This window comes from Mesoplodon bidens (genome assembly GCF_964165515.1).
Source record: "Mesoplodon bidens genome assembly, chromosome: 19".
NCBI lineage: Eukaryota > Metazoa > Chordata > Mammalia > Artiodactyla > Ziphiidae > Mesoplodon > Mesoplodon bidens.
Genome location: NC_138179.1, coordinates 17,583,355 through 17,606,548, shown reverse-complemented (window position 1 = coordinate 17,606,548; position 23,194 = coordinate 17,583,355). Strand labels below are relative to the sequence as shown.

At 54.5% G+C, this 23,194-nt stretch overlaps 1 protein-coding gene across 1 annotated transcript; it reads left to right on the top strand.

Moving 5' to 3' along the window:
- Positions 1–19,258: 19,258 nt before the first annotated feature.
- RTN4RL1 (reticulon 4 receptor like 1) lies at positions 19,259–21,891 on the top strand (the record flags this gene model as incomplete). The annotated part of the gene is given in 3 exon segments (XM_081219141.1): positions 19,259–19,303; positions 19,305–19,368; positions 20,391–21,891. Coding segments are annotated over 3 exon segments (1,434 nt in total). The 3' UTR covers positions 21,716–21,891.
- Between the last annotated feature and the right edge of the window lie 1,303 nt (positions 21,892–23,194).

Genomic DNA, 23,194 nt, shown 5'->3' with positions numbered 1-23,194 from the left:
TGTCCCCACGTGGTGCCACCCATGGCTCCCCATTACCTTACCCTGGCCTCCTCCTACCACCCCACGCCCTCCCCGTTCCCAGGCGGGAACATCCAATGGGCTTCCTCGGCCCCACTCCAGGCCTTCTTTCACCCACTGCCCAGACCCTTCTTCTGGTGGAACCCCATCAGTTTTTGGCACCAGAGCCCACGCCCTCCACGGGCACCTTGCTTTCTCTGCTCTCTCTCCTGGCTCCTTCCTTCCATCTTCCTTTACTTCTCCTTCTTCTCTCTCTTTCGCCATCTCCTCTTCACCTTCTCAGGTCCACAGTATTGCAGGTTGAGATCTGCTATGCCATCTTTCCAGGGAGTTCTCTTTGCTCAGCTGTCTCCTGGGGCTCTGCAATTCCTGGGCACACCCTTGCCATGCCCCTACCCCACCCCGGGGCTACGGTGAGCCCGCTGCCCCATGAGAGCAGCCACTGGGTCTGTCCTGCCTGCAGCTGCGTCCACGTGGTACTGGCCAGATGCCCAACCTGTGCTGGAAAAAGGAGTGCATAACAGCAAAGCCCTTCCCCTGCTTTCTGCTCTAGGCCACGGCCCTTCCTGGAGAGCTGTCTCCAGGGCGCATCCTTCTGTGGGGGAGTCACCGGGCTTCCAGCTGCTAATTTAGGGGAGCCCTTTGAGTGGGTGTCGGGACTAGTTTCCTTCAAGAAGCAGCACCTTCTGGAGGGTCCTGTTCCGGCCCTCTTCCTGTTGCTCCCCTCCCCAAAAGGCAAGAGTCCATGGGATCCGGGAGATGTGCCCATCGCTCAAGACTGGTTCTGTCCAGTAGAAACGTGGGCCACGTGTAATTTAAATTTTCTTGCAGCCACATTAAAAAGTAAAAAGCAACAGATGAAATTCATTTTTAAATGTTTTTATTAAACGCACTATGTTAAAAATATTACCATTTCAACATGTAATCAGTATAGCAAGCATTCTTTTTCATACTAAGTCTTTGAAATAGGCACTTTTCAAGGGTTCGGTAGCCGCACGTGGGTAGTGGCTACTGTACCGAACAACACAGCTCTAGACCACAGTCTAGGTATTTGAGATCTCAGAATCCTCTGTCCAAATGGCCCCAGCCTGCTTCCAGGGCCTCTTCCCCATTAAGATTTCTAAGGGCAGATTCCACCTAGAAGCTTGCAGAGCAGGAAGGGCCAGGATATAGGCTTGCCTCCGAGGAGGGGGTGAGTTCCACCTGGATTGGTTTTTCTTCTTAGCTCAAAACCTGATCCTAGAGGCAGGGGTAATGGGAGCCATGGGGCACCAAGGGACAGAAAAGGTTGGGCACAGCCCAGGGGCAGCAGGGGGGCCTTCGGGGTGGTGGGAGGTGGGGATCCGGCAGAGGCAGCCTGGACAGGCCCATCTGGCAGAGGGGAGAGAGGGTGGGAGCACCGCAGTCCACAGACAGGTTAATGGCTCCCACCTTGCAAACAATTGAATTTGCCCTCCTGAGCCTCCTGGCTTTGGGGAAGGGCCTCTCCTCCTGGGAGCTCAGCTGGACTCCCAGAGCCACAGGGCCCGGGTCAGCTGGGCCTGATTCGATCAGGAGAAATGAAGGACATGAGGCCCCCAGACAGCCCAGTGCCCAGAGGGGCCACTGGCTCAGCCCAGAAAGATAAGGCCGGGGAGGGCCCGTGGGGGGGTCCAGGTCCATCCTAGCTCTGCCTCCATCCTGGGAGCCCCCCCATCCTTGAAACACAGTTGAGAAGTGTCTGTAATATACATCACCATCTCCTCCCACCTTCCCATGTCTCTGAAAGGTGGCTGAGGATGACTCACAGTCAGAAAGCTTGGAACCAGTCTGTTTTCCTCTGCATCTGCGCGGGTGTTCAACACATGTTAGGTGGGGGGAGAAGAAACAAATGAAAAAGACTCCATTCTTTCTTTACTCTCAGTACTTTGCATCTTGTATCAAACCCAACTCCCAGACATATATTTTGTCTCCTCTCTGTGGGAGGCTAGTGAAACAGTTAGGGGACAGGGACTTCCCTGGTGGTGCAATGGTTAAGACTCTGTGCTCCCAATGCAGGGGGCCCGGGTTCGATCCCTGGTCAGGGAACTAGATCCCACATGCATGCTGCAACTAAGAGTCCGCATGCCACAACTAAGGAGCCCACGTGCCGCAACCAAGACCCAGTGCCACCAACCAACCAACCAAACAAACAAACAAACAAAAAACAGGGGGCAAATTGCAAACCAGAGGAGACATCATAGGACTCCAAATGGGACATGCTGTCTCATGCCTCCAGGCCTTTGACCATGCCGTTCCTTCTACCTGGATGCCCTCCCTCTTCCCCCTTGAAGGCCAGGGAAGATTCTACTCCCCCTTGTTGGCTACCTTCCCACTGTGACCCCTCCACTACCTGGCAGCACTGCTGGTTCCCACCCTCGTCCATGTCTCTATAAGCATCATCGAGGCCCCATCACGGTGCTGATGGTGCACTGGTTAAATCAATATGCAAGTAATCATTGACCTGGAAACAACCTAAGTGTCCATCATCAGATGAATGGGTAAAGAAGATGTGGCACATATATACAATGGAATATTACTCAGCCATAAAAAGAAATGAAATTGAGCTATTTGTAATGAGGTGGATGGACCTAGAGTCTGTCATACAGAGTGAAGTAAGTCAGAAAGAGAAAGACAAATACTGTATGCTGACACATATATATGGAATTTAAGAAAAAAAAATGTCATGAAGAACATAGGGGTAAGACAGGAATAAAGACACAGACCTACTAGAGAATGGACTTGAGGATATGGGGAGGGGGAAGGGTAAGCTGTGACAAAGTGAAAGAGCGGCATGGACATATATACACTACCAAACGTAAGGTAGATAGCTAGTGGGAAGCAGCCGCATAGCACAGGGAGATCAGCTCTGTGCTTTGTGACCGCCTGGAGGGGTGGGATAGGGAGGGTGGGAGGGAGACACAAAAGGGAGGGGATATGGGAACATATGTATATGTATAACTGATTAAATTTGTTATAAAGCAAAAAATAAAAAAAATAAAAATAAAGTAATCATTGACCGCCTCCCAGGTGCCTGGCACTGTCCTGGGGGTTGGGACACCACAGGGAACAAGCAAACGAGGGGAAAGACAATGAACATGTAAACAAAAAATAAACAAGAGTGTTGAGTGCTAAGAGGGAAACAGAGTAGCGCACTTCTGCAATCAAGAGTGATTGGGAGGGGCTTCCCTGGTGGCGCAGTGGTTGAGAGTCCGCCTGCCAATGCAGGGGACACGGATTCGTGCCCTGGTCCGGGAGGATCCCACATGCCGTGGAGCGGCTGGGCCCGTGAGCCATGGCCGCTGAGGCTGTGCGTCCGGAGCCTGTGCTCCGCAACGGGAGAGGCCACAACAGTGAGAGGCCCACGTACCGCAAAAAAAAAAAAAAAAAAAAAAAAAAGAGTGCTTGGGGTGGGCAGCGGCATCTGTTTAGACAAGGAGGTGATGCTGGAGCTGAGGCCTGAATGCTAAGAGGGAGGTGGTCCTGCAAGGGCCTGGGGCAGAGCGGTTCATGTCAGCCCTAAAACTCCAAGGCAAACATATTGTATCATTACGTTTGTATGAAACATCCGGGATAGGTGAATCCAGAGAGATGGAAAGCAGATTACTGATTGCCAGGGGCTGGATGTGGGGGAGGCAGATGGGTGTGACTGCTAATGGTTATGGGGTTTCCCTTTGAGATGATGAAAATGTTCTAGAACTAGATAGTAGTGATGGTTGCACAACATTGTGAAGGTACTAAATGCCACTGAATTGTACACGTTAAAATGGCTCAAATTGGGAATTCCCTGGTGGTCCTGGTGGTTAGGACTCCATGCTTCCACTGTAGGGCATGGGTTTGATCCCTGGAACTAAGTTCCCACATGCCACGCAGTGCGGCCCCAAAAAAACAAAAAGGAAAACACCACCACCACCACCAGCAAAAATAAAATGGCTCAAATGGTACATTTTATGTTCTGTGTATTTTCCCATAAAACCAAACAAAACAGCCAAGGCAAGAATGAGCTTGCTGTGGTCTAGGAACAGAAAGGCCAGTGTAGGCAAAATGGTAGAGGATGGGGGAGGTGATGGGGGCCGGTCATGAGGATGTTATGGGTTGGTAAGAAGTTTGCATTTTATTCTAGTGCAATGGGGGAGCCACTGGAAGTTTTCAAGCAGGAAAGGAACAAGACGGCACTTACCATTTTTAAAGATCCTGTGGCTGTGTGGGCCGTGGGTGGTGATGGGACCGAAATAAAAGCAGGGAGATCAGATGGGGAAGCCACTGCTGTGATCCAGAGGAGAGATGATGGTGGCCTGGGACAGGGTGCGGGCCATGGGGATGGATTGATGAGAACAGATTTAGGATTTATTTTGAAGGTAGAACCAACGGGACTTGACGGATTAAGGAGAAGGAGAATGAGGGAAAGGGAAGAATGGAGAATGCCATTTACATTTTCAACTTGAGCAACTAAAAGGATGGAGTTGGCGTTTTACTGAGATGAGGAAGCCTGTGTGGGGAACAACTTTAGAGCACACAGAGTTTGAGCAGCTTATTAGATACCCACGAGGCAATGTCAGGTGGGCCATTGGATGGGCTGGTCTGGAGTTCAGGACAGAGACAACCGTCTGATCTTCACCCCCGTGGAGACGGTATTTAAAACCTGGCCCTGGGCGACCCCACCCCGGGATTGGTATGGGTATGGAAGAGAGAAGATCCCAGGGCTGTGCCTGGGGAATCAGGCTATGTAGAGATCAAGCCGAGGAAGAGCCCCCAGCACAGCAGACCAAGAAAAGCAGCCAGTAAGGCAGGAGAAAAAAACAGCTGAGCCCTATGTCTGAAGTGAAGGAAGTGTTCCCAGGAGGGAGGGCCAACACTGTCCAGTGCTGCTAAAAGGATGAATAGATGAGGACAAAGGAGTTATCTTAGGATTTAGCCGGGGGATTAGAGGTCGGCCTCCCTGTGAGCCTGAGCGCCTGGCACATATTAGGTGCTTATTTAAAGGTTGGAGGACTTGAAATGAGCATGTTCTGCACTATGAAGCATAGATTGCCCAGAGCCCAGGGGTTCCCGCTAGAAACCAGGCATTTATCAAGGGGAAGTGGCTGAGGGGCCTGGGCCACCAGGGAGCCATTGTTGCAGGGAGGCCGGGGGAGGCCGGGGAGCCCAAGGAGCACAGGATTCCGGTTCGCCCACTGGCACTTTTTTTTTTTCTTTTTTTTTTGCGGTACGCGGACCTCTCACTGTTGTGGCCTCTCCCGTTGCGGAGCACAGGCTCCGGACGCGCAGGCTCAGTAGCCATGGCTCACGGGCCCAGCCGCTCCGCGGCATGTGGGATCTTCCCAGACCGGGGCACGAACCCGTGTCCCCTGCATCAGCAGGCGGACTCTCAACCACTGCGCCACCAGGGAAGCCCCACTGGCACATTTTGAGAAGGGCTTCCTTCCACTTCTTCTCCCCTTTTCCTCTCAGGAGGTGATTCATATTTCAATATATTCCAGCTGAAAAAGGATCCGATTTTGAGCAGGTGGTAAGTCAGTACACGGAAATTTGATATATTTTGACTAATGCAGTTTGAAATTTGAAAACTGCAGACAATTTTATTCAGGATCCATTTTTATACCAACTCATTATTGGGGGAAAAAGGCAAGATTTCAGCTTTCCGGGGGAGGATGTGTGAATCCAGGCCCGTCACCACTAAGCCCCACTACGTAGGTTTGACCTGGTCGGCTGGCCAGCGTGCTGCCTACTGCCTGCCTCAGCGGCCTGGCGTTCCGGAAATGCTTTCTTTAGCTCCCCCTTTCGAGCATCCCCCTGGGGTTACTAGTCCAATTTAATCTGACCTTCAGCCCCACCTCTGTTGCACCAGCTCCAGGAAATCCCCGGGGCTGGCACTTAAGACAAGTTTTGTGATACAGAGGATGGTATTACACAGAATTTCCCCTTCCTTCCCCATCTGACTTGTCCATTTCCCCAGCCTCATGAGTCTGAAGCTCAAGGAGAGGAAATAAATAATGAAGACAGGGGCAGGGGTGATGTTATTGTCCAGGGAGCAAGGACACAGTTTGTGGGAGGTGGGGTATCTGCCTTTTGCAGTGGGGGAGGGTCCCTGAGGGGGCAGTGGCCTCAAAGGAGAGAGAGCTCTCCCCCCATCACTGGATGCCAGATCCATCTTGGTCTGGATCCTGGCTCCATCATCTTGGGTGAATCACTACACTTTGTTGAGCCTTATTTTTCTCAACTGTAAAATAGGGATATGAATACCTTCACGATAATTTGGGGAGAACATCCGATGAGTGTATGTGGATGCCCCCAGGATGGTACGTCTGGCACACGGGAAGGATTCAACACACGTTAATCTCCTTTGCTTCCCCACCCCAGAGGTCTCCTCTTGTATGAGACACACAGCTTTTGTCTCTTGAGTAGCTCACAGCCTAGTTGGGAAGACAAAAAAAGGAAAGTGTCAAGTCTCTTAAAGCCCCCATGGGTGGTGACTTTCTGGGTGCAGAACTTAAGGCTCTATGGGTTAACCTTTCTGGAAGGTGACTTATTGTTGTGTGTCAAGAGGACTTGGACAATGAATCTCTGATTAGGGGAAAGAGTGAAAAATTTGGATAAAACTTTATGCATAAAGATGTTCATTCCAACATTATTTAGTTTTAATTTAACTACTTCTTAAAAGAATCTATAGGTACATTCACACGGTAATAAATCGAAAGTTCCTGCCAGGTATACAGGTGAAGTTCCCCTCACCCTAGTCCCTAAGCTTCCAGGAGAACCTCCCAGGAAGCAACTGATATTATCAGTTTTGCCTTATAACAGTGAAAAATGAAAAACAACCTAAATGTTTCACAGATAAATAAATTATCTTCTCTCCATACACTAGGATACTCTGCAGTCTCTAAAAACCGTACCTGTTACCACACCTTTTGTCACTTAACTGTGTGTTGCCTCTGGCCTCAGGCCTTCAGCACATGCTGTTTCCTCTGTCTGGAATCCTCAGCCATCCCACTGGAGTCCTTCTCAATCTCCAAACTCCCAGTCCTCTCACCCCCACCAACTAGGGGAGCCTCCACAGTTCTCCCGGCTCCCTGGATCTCTCTACCTGTACTCCTCCTTACAGGCTGTGCTTATATATGGATGTGGCCGTTGGACGAGTGTCTGTTTCCGCATCAGACCATATTCTCCTGCAGGATGGGGTCAGTCTGTCTGCTGGGCTCCCTGTGGCTGCCTTAGAGCAAAGCCTCACAGATGGAGGCACCTGGAGATCTGCTGAATGAATGAATAAGTTAAGTGGAAAAGGCAGGATACAGAGCTGCTTATATAGCATGATCCCAATTTTATTGCTTTAAATAAAATTTTTATTTAAATTTTATATATCCCTACGTAAATGAAGGAAGTCTCATAAGAAGGTACAGCAAGGCACTGTGGATGGTTGTCAAGGGTAATGGGATTGTGTAGATTTTTCCTTTTTAGTTCTATGCTTTTCACGTTTTCCACAATTAGCAAGTATTACTTTAAGATTAAAACAAATGGGGGCTTCCCTGGTGGCGCAGTGGTTGAGAGTCCACCTGCCGATGCAGGGGACATGGGTTCGTGCCCCGGTCCGGGAGGATCCCACATGCTGCAGAGCGGCTGGGCCCGTGAGCTATGGCCGCTGAGCCTGCGCCTCCGGAGCCTGTGCTCCGCAATGGGAGAGGCCACAGCAGTGAGAGGCCCGCGTATCGCAAAAAAAAAAAAAAAATTAAAAAATTAAAACAAATGATCAAGAGTGACTTTAAAGAAAAACCTTGTGGTGGAAAATAGGATTTGGGGACACCGGGAAGCCCGTGCTACGTGGGCTAAAGCCTCTGCATAAGGGTCAGAGGCTGGCATGTGCTGGTAGCTGGCCAGACTAGCGCCCCTGAAGAAAGTACGGGGCCCTACCAACAGAGAGGAGGAAGCAGTTCCAGGCCTGGGACCTGAGATTCTCAGCTAAACTTGGCAGGGTATTTTTTTTTTTGCAAGATTTATTTTTTTTATTAAATAGTAAATGCAAGCATATATAAAGTATAGTGAATATGAAAGTTAACATCTCTGAGTCTGCTGCTCAGTTTAACACACGGAACACCACAGATCCACTTGAAGCATTCCCTGCTAAGTGTCTTAAGTAGCCAGTCAAGACAGATTCTGCAAAAGGATCAAGAGAGCAAGGTTTGTGAGGTGAGACCTGAAATGCCTGGTAAACTCAGTTATCCTCTGCATGAGGTCCCTACCCTGGGGTCCTCCAGCTGCTAAAACTTATTGTATATTATATATTGTATATGTTTACCCACTATAAGCCATCTCAGCTAACTAAAGCACCTGGTTGCCTTGCTTTTGGCTAGAATTACATCAGCTAAATCATTCATTCATTCATTCATTCACTCACCAGTTATGCACAGATAAGCTCCAGGTACCAGGCACCAACTGGACACCCCAGTAGCTCCACACCTCTGGTGGTGAAGGCAGGTGACTCTGAGTGGGGAGTGCGGTGAGAGGGAAAGCACTGAGGAGGGCGGACGGTCTAACCCAGAAGGTAGGGTCTGGCCAATGGATTTCTACTCCCTGGGGGTGGGAAAAATAGAAGTTGGTCTCAAAGTACAAACTTTCAGCTATAAGATGAATAAAGTCTGAGGATCTAAAATGTAACATGACTAATAGAGTTGACATGCTATGTTGTGTAATTGAAATTTTTAAGAGAGTAAACTTAAATGTTCTCATGAAATTATATATATATGTTTTATATATAATTTATGTTTGTATATAACACATATATAAACACACGCATAATTATCATGATGTACGCTTCAAATATATTACAATTTTATTGGGCAGTTATGTCTCAATAAAGTTGAAAAAAAAACCCACAAAAACACAGAAGGTAGGGTCTGTGGAGGCTTCCTGGAGCAGGTCCTGTGTGAACCACCAAGTCATGCGGTTACCAGGTACATAAGGTACACTTCTTTGGCTGCAAGCTGGAGAAATCTAGTCTGGCTGACTAAAGCAGAAGAGGAACTCATTGGAAGGTATTGTAATTGCTATAAGTAATTGAAAGCCCAACAAGAAAAGGATTTAGGGCTTCCCTGGTGGCGTAGTGGTTGGGAGTCCGCCTGCTGATGCAGGGGACACGGGTTCGTGCCCCGGTCTGGGAAGATTCCACATGCCGCGGAGCGGTTGGGCCTGTGAGCCATGGCCGCTGAGGCTGTGTGTCCGGAGCCTGTGCTCCGCAACGGGAGAGGCCACAACAGTGAGAGGCCCGCGTACGGCCAAAAAAAAAAAAAAAAAAGAAGAGGATTTATTATGTCACATACCAAGAAGTTTACAGACAAATTTTCCCAGAAGTCTCTCAGCAGATCCTCTTTGTGTCTTATTGGTCAGAATGGAGTCACATGCTCCTGTTTAAACCAATCACTGACAGCAGAGTAGAGGAATAAAGTCCCACTTCCTGGGCTGGGGAGAAGCCTGGCTCCTCTAGAGCATGTGGCTGCCTGAGAGCTGGAGGAAATTTGGATCCTGATAGCCAAGAAGAAGGGTGTTGGATGGACCTCTGCAGAAAGAAAATGGGACCCAAAGGAGAAGCTGAGCAGCCCAGCTCTGGGGAGGGCAGGGACCAAGGTGGCCCTGGGGGTCTTAGTGGAAAGAACTCCTGGGCAGTGTCCTCAGGACAGCCCCACCAGGGTGAAACAGCCGAATCACTCTGCTTCATGGTCAGGTTCAAATTCCTGAGGGAGGGTCTGATTGGCTGAGCCAGGGTTGCTTGCCTCCTACATCACCTGGTCCCCCCACCCCACCCCCAGGGAACTTAGGGTTCTGCTGCCACAGGAAGGCAGGGAGAGGGGAGTGAGTCAGGGAGAGCGGGAATCAGGGGAACAGGGCCAGAGCATGGATGGGCTTGGGAGCCATGCTCAGCTGGAGGGACCTCACATTTGTGAGGATTCTTATTTGCAAGCAACAGACACCTGCCTTGACTAATTTAAATAAAAGGCAAATGTATTTAAAAGATACTGGGTCATTCACAGAATCTCCCAGAGGGCTGGGGACCCCACAGGCAGGACCAACCCCCCAACCGAAGCAAAGACACTCCCGCGGGCACCTCCAATGTTCCCGCCACAGTCCCTGCCCCCGTTGGCTCTGCCACTGCTGCCATCCCGGCAAGCGTGGATCCTGCTCGGGCCCCTGCTTATCTGCCTCACTAACTCCGAGCTCAGAAGTCCAGGGTAGCTGTGTCGAGGGGGCAGGGCCCTGCCGGAGCTGCAAGGGAGGCTGGGAAAGTGAGGGATGGACCTTTTCAGCTTCCACAAGGAGGGAAGGCCTTATTTACATAAACTGGGAGATCTCCCAAGTACAGGAAGGGGGTTTAGTGGCTGGGTGACCGGAAGGAGTGACAGATGTCCACAACATACTCTCCTGAAGGCATCTGGGGAGACTGTCGGTCAGCTCACGGAGGCCAGGAACTGGGTCTTTTGTCCCCAGAGCCCTCCTGACAGGGTGCCTGGCCAGAGGAAAAGGGTTGGAGTAAGTAGTTACTGAGCTAATGTACTGTCAGCAGGGGAGTGACGTGAGCACGCTTCATTGGAGGGGCCAGACAGCCCCAACTGTCCAGCTAGAGGCAAGGAGAGCTCGGGCAGGGGCTGGGGCAGTGGGTGTGCAAACACTTTCTGTTTCATTGTCTCCACAGACCTCTCCTGTGAGCGGGGTGGCTTGATTTCCTACCACACAGCCTGTTTCATTCTGTCTTCTTCCTCCTCAAAGTCCCACCCTCTTCCCTACCTTCGCTCTCAGCTGATGACCCCCAGTTACCTCCTGGAGAGAATAGAAGCCCTCGGAGGCTAACTCATCATCTCCTCTGCATATATCGTATTCCGTCCTGTTACAGCGCGGGAGATGTTCCCCTGGAGCTCTGGATCTTTGTCTCTTTGGCCCTCTCACTCCTAATGCATCAGTTTTTCTCTCGCTTTCCTCCTGGGATCATCCCCAGGAACATGCAGACAGATTCTAGTTTCTTCCACCTTAAAAAACAAACAACCTCCCTGGACCCCACGCCCCTCCGGGTCCTGCCCAGTCTCTCTGCTCCCTTCACAGCCAAGCTTCCCCCAGCGAGTGGCCTCTGGGTGCTCACAGAGGTTGTTCCCTGAGGCCCCTGGGAGTATTGTTTCCTATCCCACTGATGACAGGCTGGGCCCTGTGAGTGACTTTGACCAGTGAAGCATGAGCCGAAATGATGTGCATCACTGGAAACGAAAGCCTCGAGAGCCAGTCACTGGCCACGTCCTCTGTCCCCTCTGCCACGAGACCGGCAGTGTCCTGGGTGGAGGATGAGCTCTCCACGTGGGTCCCTGAGCAGAGCCTCCGCTGCCCCGCCTTAGCGAGAACCCAGTCTTTGTCGTTGTGAGCCGTGGAGGCTCTGGGTCCCTTGTCCCATCAGCGTGCCCGAGCCTGTCCTGACTGATACAGTGCTATCTCCCCTCCTCGCCTCCCATTGACTCTTCATCCCACTCCAGCAAGCCTGCCCCCACCTTTCTACCAGAAATGAACTTTCCAGCATCACCAATTACCTCCATGTTGCCAAATCACCTGGACACTCCTCAATCCTCACATAAACTCTCAGCCACTCTCATCACAGCTGATTCCTCCTTCCTTCTGGAAACGCTCTTGGCTTCGGTCAAGCCACGCTTCCCGGCTTTCCTCTGACCTTGTCGCCCGTTCCTTCTCCTTTACGTGCCTTCAGAATCACTGTGTTGCCAGAGGCCTCAGTCCTCTATCTTCTCTCTTTCTCTCTTTCTCTCTTTTTTTTTTTTTTTTTTTTTGGCCGCGCCGCGTGTCACACGGAACTTCCTCTACCAGGGCTTGAACCTGGGCCCCCTGCATCGGAAGCGTGGAGTCTTAACCACTGGACCCCCAGGGAAGTCCCGCCTCTATCTTCTTTCTTGACTCTCAGAAGCGACCTCATCCATTCCCACAGATTTAAATACCACCCCTGTGCCAAGTGTTCTTCTCGCCTCGGGGCTCCAGTTTTGTACATCCAGCTTCCAACTAATCATCTCTATAAGGCTTAGGACTTGGTACGTCCTAAGCGGAGCTCTTGTTGGCCCCTATACCTGCTTCCCTAGGCTCCTCCCATCTTACTGTACCCTTATCCTCTGTACCCACCCCGTCTCCCTCACACTGGTCCATCTGTATGTCCTGTCAATTCTACATCCCAGATGTTTCTCAGTCTGTCCACTGCTCTCTGTCTCCATGGCCCCCACCCCTTCTGGACCACCCACATCTCTCATGGATGACAGCCATAGGCCTCCCTGCCTCCCTTCTTGCTCCCACAAATCCTTGCTCCAAAAGCAGTGCACCCAAATCCGATCAAGTTGCTCCTACTTCGGACTCTTCACTGGCGTCCTGCCAGACACAGGATCAGATCCAAACTCTTTTTTTTGTTTGTTTGGCTGTGCCACATGGCATGCGGGATCTTAGTTCCCCAACCAGGGATCGAACCGGCGCCTGCAGTGCAAGTGCGGAGCCCTAACCACTGGACTGCCAGGGAATTCCCAGATCCAGCCTCTTGATTGAGGCTTTTAAAGCCCTGCAAGGCCTGCCTCCTGCCTTTCTGACCACATCTCATGCCCCTCTCCCTCATCCGCACCCAGTCAGTCCTGCCCCAGGGCCTTTGCACCTGCTGTTCCCACTGCCTGCAAAGCTGTTCCTCAGCTCCTTCTTAATCTTTAGGTTTCAACTCAAGTGTCACTGCTCAGAGAGGCCCTCCATTCATCTCACTCTTAACCCCCTCCTGCATCCCCAGTGCCCCACCACCCTGTGTCAGTTTGGGCTTGTGTGGTCGTTTAAATCGTCTCCCCCTAGAATGTAGGCTCCATGAGGGAAGGAGCCATGTCCCTTACTGTTGCAGCACCAAGCACGGAGCTGTTTCTCACATGAATGAAAGAACTGAGGGACAAATTCAGAACGGGGATGATCGATAGCCTGGATGTGAGCTCTGAAGGCCTTTCACAGGCAGCGTGGAAGGGGCAGCTGTTCCGGGGACTCGGAACAAGGGCTCCTGGTGGAGAGTGCCTCACCTGCTTCTCAAAGGCTGGGTCCCATCTTCTGTTTTGTGTCACCCGATGCCAGAGCCTTCAGGGATTGGTAGAGCACTGCCCACCACTCCCTCTCCCTCACACCCTCCTCAGGGACTCCCTAAGCAGGCATCTCAATAGACACTTGCCCCTGAGGACTGCCCCACCCCCACAGAGGTTCCCAGCCCCACTGATTACAATGTAGATGCCACTTGGGTGTCAGTGGGCCTGTCTGGTTGCAGGTGGGCCCACACGTTTCTGGGGTTTGAGGGGAGGGACAGTTAGTACCACAGGGAGGAAGCAGAGCCCAGAACCTTCTCAAAAGCTCCGGGAAGGTCTGACTCTCAGAGGCCCTCGCCCTCAGCCTTGGAGTCTGGGCTGCCACAGCCCAGGTTCTGGGGCCCCCAAACTGAGAAGCAAATTTGAGTAACAGTGGACACATATTATGAGCCCCAGGGGAGCTTCACGAGGTGAAGGTAGAGCTCACATGCCCTGGGCTTTGTGCAGAGAGCTGGCAGCTCCAGGTGTGGGGGGATGGACTGGGAGAGAGGGCCAAGTTCAGGGGTCAAGACCCCGTCCCCATCTGCTAAGTCCTGGGGCAGCCAAGGCCTGGCAGGGAGCTTGTACTTGAGCTTGAGCTCTGACTCGGTATCTGATCTATCAGGTCCCTCTGCCAAGCCTCTGGGGTCTGGGAGCACCAGGGTGGGTGGGGCGAAAGCCAGGGTCCACGGGGGAGGGGCTACAGCAGCTCCCTTTGATGCAGTAGCTGTAACGCAGTCATCAGCCTTGGAAGCACATCCCCTGCAGCTGAACCTGGTACCGGTTTAAGGCACAGCCTCACTGAGTGCTGCCGACACCCAAGAAGGCAGACGCTCTGACTCCCAGTTCCCAGACTAAGAAACTGAGGCTGTGGAGCTTTAGTGACCTGCCTGAGCTTGTCCAGCTGATATGTGCTCCCACTGAGGCTGGTCCCAGGCCCAGGCAGTTCATGGATACAGAGCCGGGCTCTGGTGTCCCCCCACCTCCCCTGCCCATGCAGGGACCCCCGAAACGAGGAGGTGGTAGATACGGGTAGGCAAAGGATAGGGGAGCCCAAGTTTGCTCCAACAAGGCCCCCTGAGAGCTCGGCAACCCAATTAGCACGACGTTCCTGGCCAGGCCTGCTCGGGGGACCAGCCGCAGAGGATGAAAGCTGAAAGGTTATTCCAACAAGGGGCCGCCCACTTCCCAGCTGAGACTGATCCTGGTGTGCTGGAGGGGCTTGGAGTGGGTACATAATTCAGCGTGTCAGGAGGAGAGGGGGAGCTATAGGCAAAGCCAGAGTGGGCGCTGAGATAAGACGGGGATGTCAAGGATGGATGTGCCTCTCCTTGGAAGAGGGCCCTGACGCCTCTCCAGGGTGGAGTTCGGGATGCTCAGGATGAAAGTATTGGGCGGCCAGCCCCCTTGATGGTCTCCAGACACAAGTGTGTGCTGACATATGCACATGCATGTATTCAGAGACGTGCACATGGCCATGTACACACACATAGATAAATACACACGTAGATAGATGTGCACAGATCCACATACACACACACAGGCTCTGTCTAGGGCCCAGGCTGCAGGCACAGGGCCTGAGCTGTGGGTCTCTGGAGAACACTCACGCCTCATGCCTGCCTGTTTATTCCCTCTCCATCCTGTGGCCGGAAGTTTTTGGGGGCCAGGACAGTCCTGGTCCCCAGGTAGGGTGACTAACATTTGTTTGGGACTTTCAGATATTGGCACTAAAAATCCTGTGTCCTGGGAACCCCCCGAGTCTTAGGCAAACCTGCTCTGGTCACCTGCCCCAGGCCCCAGGCAGGCCTGGTGTGTACCTTCCCTCCCAGAGCCCTCCTCACCACCTGTCACCTCTCTGCTGGCCAAGGGTCCCTTGGGAGAGAGCCAAGCCTGAGTCTCTACTGTCACCCCAGAGGCCTCTGTACTAATAAGAACCATTATGTTTATTGAGCACCTACTATGAGCCCGGCTCTGGGCCTAGGGTTTTCTTCTTGAGCACCTACTGTATGCCAGGCACTGTTCTAGGCCCTGGGGGTACAGCAGGGAACACACCAGACAAAATCATTGTCCGCATGGAGCTGCCCACTCAGTGAGGGGAGACAGAAAATAAACAAGATAAATAAATAAATGAGGTGAATTTATTAGGAGGGAATGAACGTTATGGGGAAAAGTAAAACGAGGAAGGAGCCATTTAAAATAGGCTGCTGGGGGGAATTCCCTAGCGGTCCAGTGGTTAGGACTCCGCGCTTCCACTGCTGAGGGCTCGGGTTCAATCCCTGATCAGGGAACTAAGATCCCACAAGCCAAGCGGCATGGCCAAAATAAAAATAATAATAAAAATAAAATAAAATAGGCTGCTGCGGAAGGCCTCACTGAGAAGGTGACATGAGGAGGTACCTGAATGGTGAGGTGCCCTGCAGGTACCCTGGGAAGTGCTCCGGGCAAGAGGGGACAGTACACACATACGCTGAAGCAGGACACGCCTGGCACTGAGAGGACCAGGGGAGGAGGAAAGCCAGCTCTGCCCTGGCTGGCTTCCTTGTCTCCGGGAAGCGGCCTGTGCTTGGGTGTGGCGCAAAGAGACAGTGCTGAGTGGCCTGAGTTGCCAGTCGCTCTGTGAGCACAGCTGGCCTGGCCTGAGGCTGTTATCCAGCCAGCAGAGTCATCCCGTTAGCTTAGAGAGGAGCATCTGGCAAGGCTGGGGCAGCAGGTGGGCCAGGAGCCGAGCCCAGGGCAGGGGGAGGGCAGGCTGCCGAGGCAGAAGGACTGACCACATGGCTGACCAGTCTCCAAGCCTCAGAGAGCCCCACGGAGCTGCCTGGGGGCTCCTGGGGATGCCAACCCATCGGGCTGTCCCTGCACAGGCGTAGGGAGGGGCAGGCATCAGACTCAGGTCAGGGTGAGGCCCAAGACCTTCAGGCCGGGGAGGACTGACCAGCCCTCAGATGAGGCTGCCCCACCTGCCCTGCTCACCAGCTGTGTGGCCTTGGTCGGCCACTCCCCTCTGTGCCTCATTTCCTCCTCTGTGAAATGGTGCGGCACCCGTGGGGTGTCATGAGGATCCCATGTAAAGAACGTGGTACTCAGGGCTGGGTCCTGTTTGGTTAGCTCCCTTCCTGCTTCCGGGGGCGGGGAAGCTACAGGACCCCTGCCACGCTGGCCATCTGGCCTAGGACAGGAGCAGGGGCCCTGTCAGTGCTGGTCCCAGTAGGGAGCTGTCTGGCCTCCCCAGCCCTGGGTGCCCCTCACCCAGCTGAGCTGTAGTTACAGCATCTTAGGGAGCTCTGGTTACTTAGAGGCTGAGAGAGGGCCTGCCACCTGCTTCCCCACCTCAGTACCTTTGCACATGCTGTGCCCTCTGCCTGGAATGCCCTTTCCACACATCCCACCAGGTCCAACCCCTATCTTATGAATGGGCTGCTGAGTGGACTGGGTGAGGGGCCCACCCATCACAGGCTACTCACCCCGGCCCCCACAGGTCCCTGCTCAGCAGATGAGGGGTTTGGGGATTTGTAGGAAGGAGGACATGAAAACAGTACCCGCTCCCTTTTCCTGCACATCCTTTGTGCTGGCAGGGGAGCAAGAGGACTCTGTGGAGCAGGTGGCACAAGGCAGCAGGTGCCTTCCCCATGCACACACCTAGATGCCTGCTCTGGGCCTGGCACCTGCTGGACTGCCTGGTATTGAGACCCCCATCTGCTAGTCCACGAGGACCTGCCAAGTTCATCCCAGGCCCCCCCAACCCCGGCACTCAGGATACTCCAGGACTCTGGCAGCAAGTGTTGAACGGAGGAGGGAATGAATGAGGCTGCAGAGATGTGTGTGAGCTCATGTGTGGGAGGCCAGGAGGTCTGGGAGCCGCTCAGCAGACAGGTGGATGCCCCCGGAGGAGTGGGGGGAGCAGGGGGAGGAGGGGGCGGCGGAGGAGAACCTGAGAAGTCCGGAGTTTGAGTCCCCGCCTTGCTTTCTTCAGCCCCGTCAGGCAGAGCAGCCCCCTTGCCCCCCAGAAGGGGGCGAGGAGGCTGATGAGAGGAAGTGCAAGGCTCCTCCATGGAGACTTTTATTCCTGCTAATTTGCAATCTTAAAATGCACAGCAAAGGCACCGATGTCATTGTTAGTACATTAACCAGCAATCAGCAGGTCGGGGCTCCCATGGGCAACACAGAGGGGGCACAGGGGGCACAAGAGGAGCCGTGGCGATGCAGTGCAGAGCCTGCCTGGGAAGAAACGGGCAGGGTGATGATCCATGGCCAGAGCACCCGCTGGCTAAGGCAGGGGTGCCAGAGGCAGGTGGGATTGGCTGAGAGAGGTGGTCCAGGGCTGGCCTTGAAGATGGGACCAGCTTCCAGAGCGGAGAAGCAGACTCAGGTGAGACCCACCCCAGTGCCTAGTGGGAGGGGGCAGGGGTACCTGCAAGGGCGGTTCCCCTGGCCCAGGTCCCCTGGAATCTGGGCGGTGCTGGAGGATGGAGAGCAGCTCTAAGCATCGGCTGGGGTCCCTGCCTTCTCCTGGGCCCCTCTCAGAGGAACAACAGCACAGTGGCTCCCGTCCTGGGTGCCACCTTTACACCACCCAGCCCCGCCCCCGATATCTGACCCCTCCCACCTGCCAAAGTGTGTTCATATGCCAGCTGCTAAGCCCACGCCTAGATTTTTGTACAGTTGGCTCTTTTACCCAAACCATGGTCTTCGCCTGTTTTCCCCTGTGCCCCAGCACCCCTGGGGGCACCTGTGTGAGGGAGGGGTGTGGCTCTTTGTGGAGTCCCCCACCCCCACCCTGCCTCTCTGGGGACATTTCAGAGAATCCCCCCCAGGACCTTACAGAGAGGAGCCACAGCAGCAGGCAGATGGACTGTCTGCCCCACCCCAGGTCAGGGGGCAGGAAAAGTCCCGCAGCCCCCACCAGGCAGGGTAGTTCTGCGGATCAGAGGGGTGAGAGCAGAAGCGCTTTGTAAACTCTCTAAGCCGCACAGGTGTCGGCGGTATTAGCGCTGAGCCTGCCACGTGAGCGGCTCTCCCTGCCTGACTTAAGGGAATGCCTCGTCTTTGCAGGACCCCAAGGGGTGGGGTCTGCTGTGGCCCTGTGGTTCCCATGAATGGCCCCAGCCCTGTCCCCTTCAGCACAGGGAGCACCCTGAACACCCTTGAGCTAGGAGGGGCACCCTGGGCTCCCTCAGAGTGGCAGGGTGGGGGCACCTCGCTGGGGGCAGCCTGGGCAGGGCCGAGGAGCAGCGCAGAGCTGAGCTAGCGGACAGGGAGGGGCAGGCTCTGAACGGGCAGCTGCAGTGCACTGGGCCCGCCTCCCAGCCTGGGTGTTGGAGGCTCAAGGCAGTGGGCAGGCTCCCCAAGAGTCAGTTGGGGTTTGGGGCCCAGGCTCCTAGAGGGTCCTCACTGTCCTGTCTCCTCCTGTGGGCCCGGGGCCCCCTGGCCAGACCTAGGAGAGCAGTGGTGGACTGGAGGTCAGACTCCACGCGGGGAGCGCTGGCATAGCCACCATCTCCGACTCTTGTTACACAGGGGGAAACTGAGGCTGAGGAGGCCCCCGCCCGGGGCCTGGCCTGCAGACTGTCCGATGGTTTCAGTGACTGAAGCAGGGCATCGTGGCCACACAGATCGTGGCCCAGCCCAGAAAGGGACCTCACAGCTGCTCTGTCACCGCCACCACTGCCCAGGTCATAACTGCTCTGAAATCGCAACCAAACACAATTACGCAAAAAACGAATCATGTGTGATGATTTTTATGTGTTGGAAACGTTTGGTCAAAGCCGGGTGATTACAGGGGGACGGGAAGCAGCTGTTACTCTCTGGGAGCCCATAACTCCCAACAGCTGGGAGCTGTCACTTTTTTATGACACTGTTTCTGTGGGGAAAGAGGGAGTGGCAGTCGTGGTGAGGCCCACCTGAGCCCAGGCAGACGGCTGGGGTGGCGGCCGGCCTGAGGCTGGGAGCGGGGCTGGCCCGAGAGTGGCCAGGAGGGCTGGTTCTCTCGTTCAACATGCTCCGGGCACAGCTGGCAACAGGAAGAAATCGGCCGAACTGCCTCAGGCCCTCGGCTCTCCCCAGGGGCCTGGCTGGCCAAGCTAGAAGGGAAGGATCGGGAGGCCAACCCAGGCAGAGACGAGATGGCTGCCCGGCCCTGCAGGGTGGGGGTGTACAGGCCTGGAGCCCGTCCCCCCAACACTGGCATACCTGCCAGGCTGCCTGGGGCAGCTGCGAGCCTGGAAAACGGCAGGTAATGATGATCCTCCATAATGAGGCTGCTCCGATAATGAGCACGGGGCTATTATCCGACCACGGGCTGGACACATCGAAAATAAATTATTTTAAGGATCCATTAACAAATGCCTAATTAATGCCCAATTAGAGGGAAGCTACAGAGGAAATGCTCGGGACAATCGCTAGGCAGGGCCTGATTTGCAGCTACAGCCTGGGATCTCCAGCGAGAGGGGAGGGCCCGGAAGGCAGACCCCAGTTGGGGGCAGCCTCATTCTGGCTGCTCCTTGGACCCCAGAACCATCAGCCCTGGTGCCTCCCCCAGTCCATCACACACACACACACACACACACACACACACACACACACACGTCCTTTGTGAGGGACAACTATTACTATTTAGAAATGAAGAAACTGAGGCACAGGGGGTGGTGCATACATGAGGACCTGGAAGGTACTGTAAATGAGAAATCTTTCAAGATAAACTTTGGTGTCATGCATGCATGCTTTGTTATTGGGAATAATTTAAATAAAAAGACTCTTCAGGAGTCCATATGAGATATTTACTTTGTTAGAACAGGACTTTGCACCACTATCTGTTCAGGCAGATCAAAGCAAGTAAGTGGCAGAGCTTGGACAGGAACCCGAAGCTAGCTGCTGTGTCCATGGGTTGTGACCCCAATCCTACCAGGGCCGACAGAGCCTAAGGGGGCGGGGCTCAGAAGCTATGGGCGGGGCTAGGGGTTTGCTGGGTGGGGCCAAGGAAGTATGCCGGGTGTGTGGGCATCAGAGTCTCTACCCCAACCCATCTCATAGCCCAGGCTGGGATAGAACCCCCAGCAGAGGTGGGGCACCAGGGCATGGGGAGCCATCAAGAGCCAGGACCTCGGGGGGCTTTGACCCCAGACCGCTGAGTGCAGCAAAGACGAGGACAGAGCCCCAGCGGCCTAGGAGGGTCACGTGCCCATCGAGCCCGGCACCCAGAGTGTCTCCCACCTCCTGGGCAGCCCCTGACCTGGCTGTGCTCTCTCTCCCTGCCAGGGTGCTGTGTGGAACTGCTGCTGCTGCTGCTGGCCGGGGAGCTGCCCCTGGGCGGCGGCTGCCCGCGGGACTGTGTGTGCTACCCTGCACCCATGACGGTCAGCTGCCAGGCGCACAACTTCGCCGCCATCCCCGAGGGCATCCCGGAGGACAGCGAGCGCGTCTTCCTGCAGAACAACCGCATCACCCTCCTCCAGCAGGGCCACTTCAGCCCCTCCATGGTCACCCTGTGGATCTACTCCAACAACATCACCTTCATTGACCCCAACACCTTCCAGGGCTTCGTGCACCTGGAGGAGCTGGACCTCGGCGACAACCGGCAGCTGCGGACGCTGGCGCCCGAGACCTTCCAGGGCCTGGTGAAGCTCCATGCCCTCTACCTCTATAAGTGTGGGCTCAGTGCCCTGCCGGCCGGCATCTTTGGTGGCCTGCACAGCCTGCAGTACCTCTACCTGCAGGACAACCACATCGAGTACCTCCAGGACGACATCTTTGTGGACCTGGTCAACCTCAGCCACCTGTTTCTCCACGGCAACAAGCTGTGGAGCCTAGGCCAGGACACCTTCCGGGGCCTGGTGAACCTGGACCGGCTGCTGCTGCACGAGAACCAGCTGCAGTGGGTCCATCACAAGGCTTTCCACGACCTCCGCAGGCTGACCACCCTCTTCCTCTTCAACAACAGTCTCTCTGAGCTGCCGGGCGACTGCCTGGAACCCCTGGGGGCCCTGGAGTTCCTCCGCCTCAACGGGAACGCCTGGGACTGTGGCTGCCGGGCGCGCTCCCTGTGGGAATGGCTGCAAAGGTTCCGTGGCTCCAGCTCCGCTGTCCCTTGTGTGTCCCCCGAGCCTCTGCATGGCCAGGACCTGAAGCTGCTGAGGGCCGAGGACTTCCGGAACTGCACGGGGCCGGCGTCCCCGCACCAGATCAAGTCGCACACGCTCACCACCACTGACAGGGCCGCCCGCAAGGAACACCACCCACCCCGTGGCCCTGCCAGGGACAAGGACCACCCGCACGGCCATCTGCCCGGCTCTCGGTCGGGCTACAAGAAGCAGGGCAAGAACTGCACCAGCCACAGGAATCGCAACAAGGTCTCGAAGGTGGGCACCAGGAAGCAGGCCCACGAGCTGCAGGACTATGCCCCTGACTACCAGCACAAGTTCAGCTTTGACATCATGCCCACGGCACGGCCCAAGAGGAAGGGCAAGTGTGCCCGCAGGACCCCCATCCGTGCCCCCAGCGGGGTGCAGCAGGCCTCCTTGGGCAGTTCCCTGAGGGCCTCGCTCCTGGCCTGGATACTGGGGCTGGTGGTCACTCTTCGCTGAGGACGCAGGGCACCAGCACCCAGCACTGCCACATGTCCACCAAGGAACAGGATTTCTTTTCCATTTTTACAAGTGGAGGATCTGCTGGGTTTCAGGCAAAGGCTGGTAGAGGCTTCAGCTGTGGTCTGGGCCCTGCCCGGTGGATTATAAACACAAAGTGTACAGCCCCAAGCGGGAGGGGATTAGTTCATCCCACCCAGCTGTCCCAGCCAGCCCCCGGCCGAGCACCTATGGACAGCATCCCCCCAGCAAGGCAGTTAAAGCCTCAGGGCGAATCCTTCATTAGCAACGATGGGACAGTGCCCCACGGGAGCTGGGTTCTGTGGACTCCTGGTCATTTGGAGAGGCCTGAAGGGCTCCCGCCACTTCCGGAGGAAGCAGGACTCAGAGAACAGACAAGGGTCACCAAAGAAGCTGGGTCCACCAGCTATCTGGGAGCACACGAGCCGGTGGCATTTTGGCTCTTGCCTGAGGCCACTTTTAGTCACCCTGCCCTGAATCCAACCATGTGCCACCTTCAGTCCCTCCCTCGGGGGTAACGCCTCTCATTCCTGATGTCTCAGGCAACCCTGGCAGACCCAGGCCCAGCTGCTGGGCTCCAAGAACCAATTACCAAAGGAAAGATCATCAGAGGCTGAAATTTAGAACTTCATCGTGTGCAATGAGGTTCTCACAGGAGGTGCAGTTTTATAACTATGTCCACTTTGTGTGTGTGTGTATATATATATATATATATATATATATATATACACACACACACACACACACACATATATACACGCACACACACACACACCCTGTACGTATATATATACACACAAATGCACAGGCCCTCTCTCTACTCCCTTACCAAACTGTATGTCTCATCATGTTTATAAACTATACGGAAAACTATATCTGCTGAACTAAGGATTGTATTGGTGATTTCTAGCAAGAAAGGAGTTCTAGGATTTTTGTCTAGAATCCCAACCTGGCAACAGTAGTCCCCATGTAACCTGGGCTTGCCGGGCCTGGGGCAAAGGGGCAGTGGGTGGGGGGTGTGGTCAGGGAGAAGGGGAGGCAGCAAGAATCACTTCAGGGGACCAATATTCTTAGCTACTTGGAGCATCACCATGTCTTTTATATGCAGCACAAGCCTGTCTGCCACCCCGGAGCACCCAATCCCTCCCAACATAGCAGCTGTTGGCATCAGGGTGAGAAGCCAGAAGCAGCTTGTTGGACGTTGGGGGTCTAGGCCCTGGGGATGGGCTGGAAGGAGAATGGGAAGGAAGGGGCTTTGGGTTTCTTAGGCCGGCAGGCGAGGCAGTATCCACAGTGTTAGTCCAACAGGCTGGGCTGTGCTGCCGGCCACAGTCTGGACGGGCCGGGGATGCTCTGGGCATGAGCCCAGGCCTCCAGCGCGGCTCAGCTGCTGAATTTTTCCTTGAGGCTCTTTGATGGGCATCCCAGCAAGGGTCCTGTGTAGGGTGGCAGGAGGGA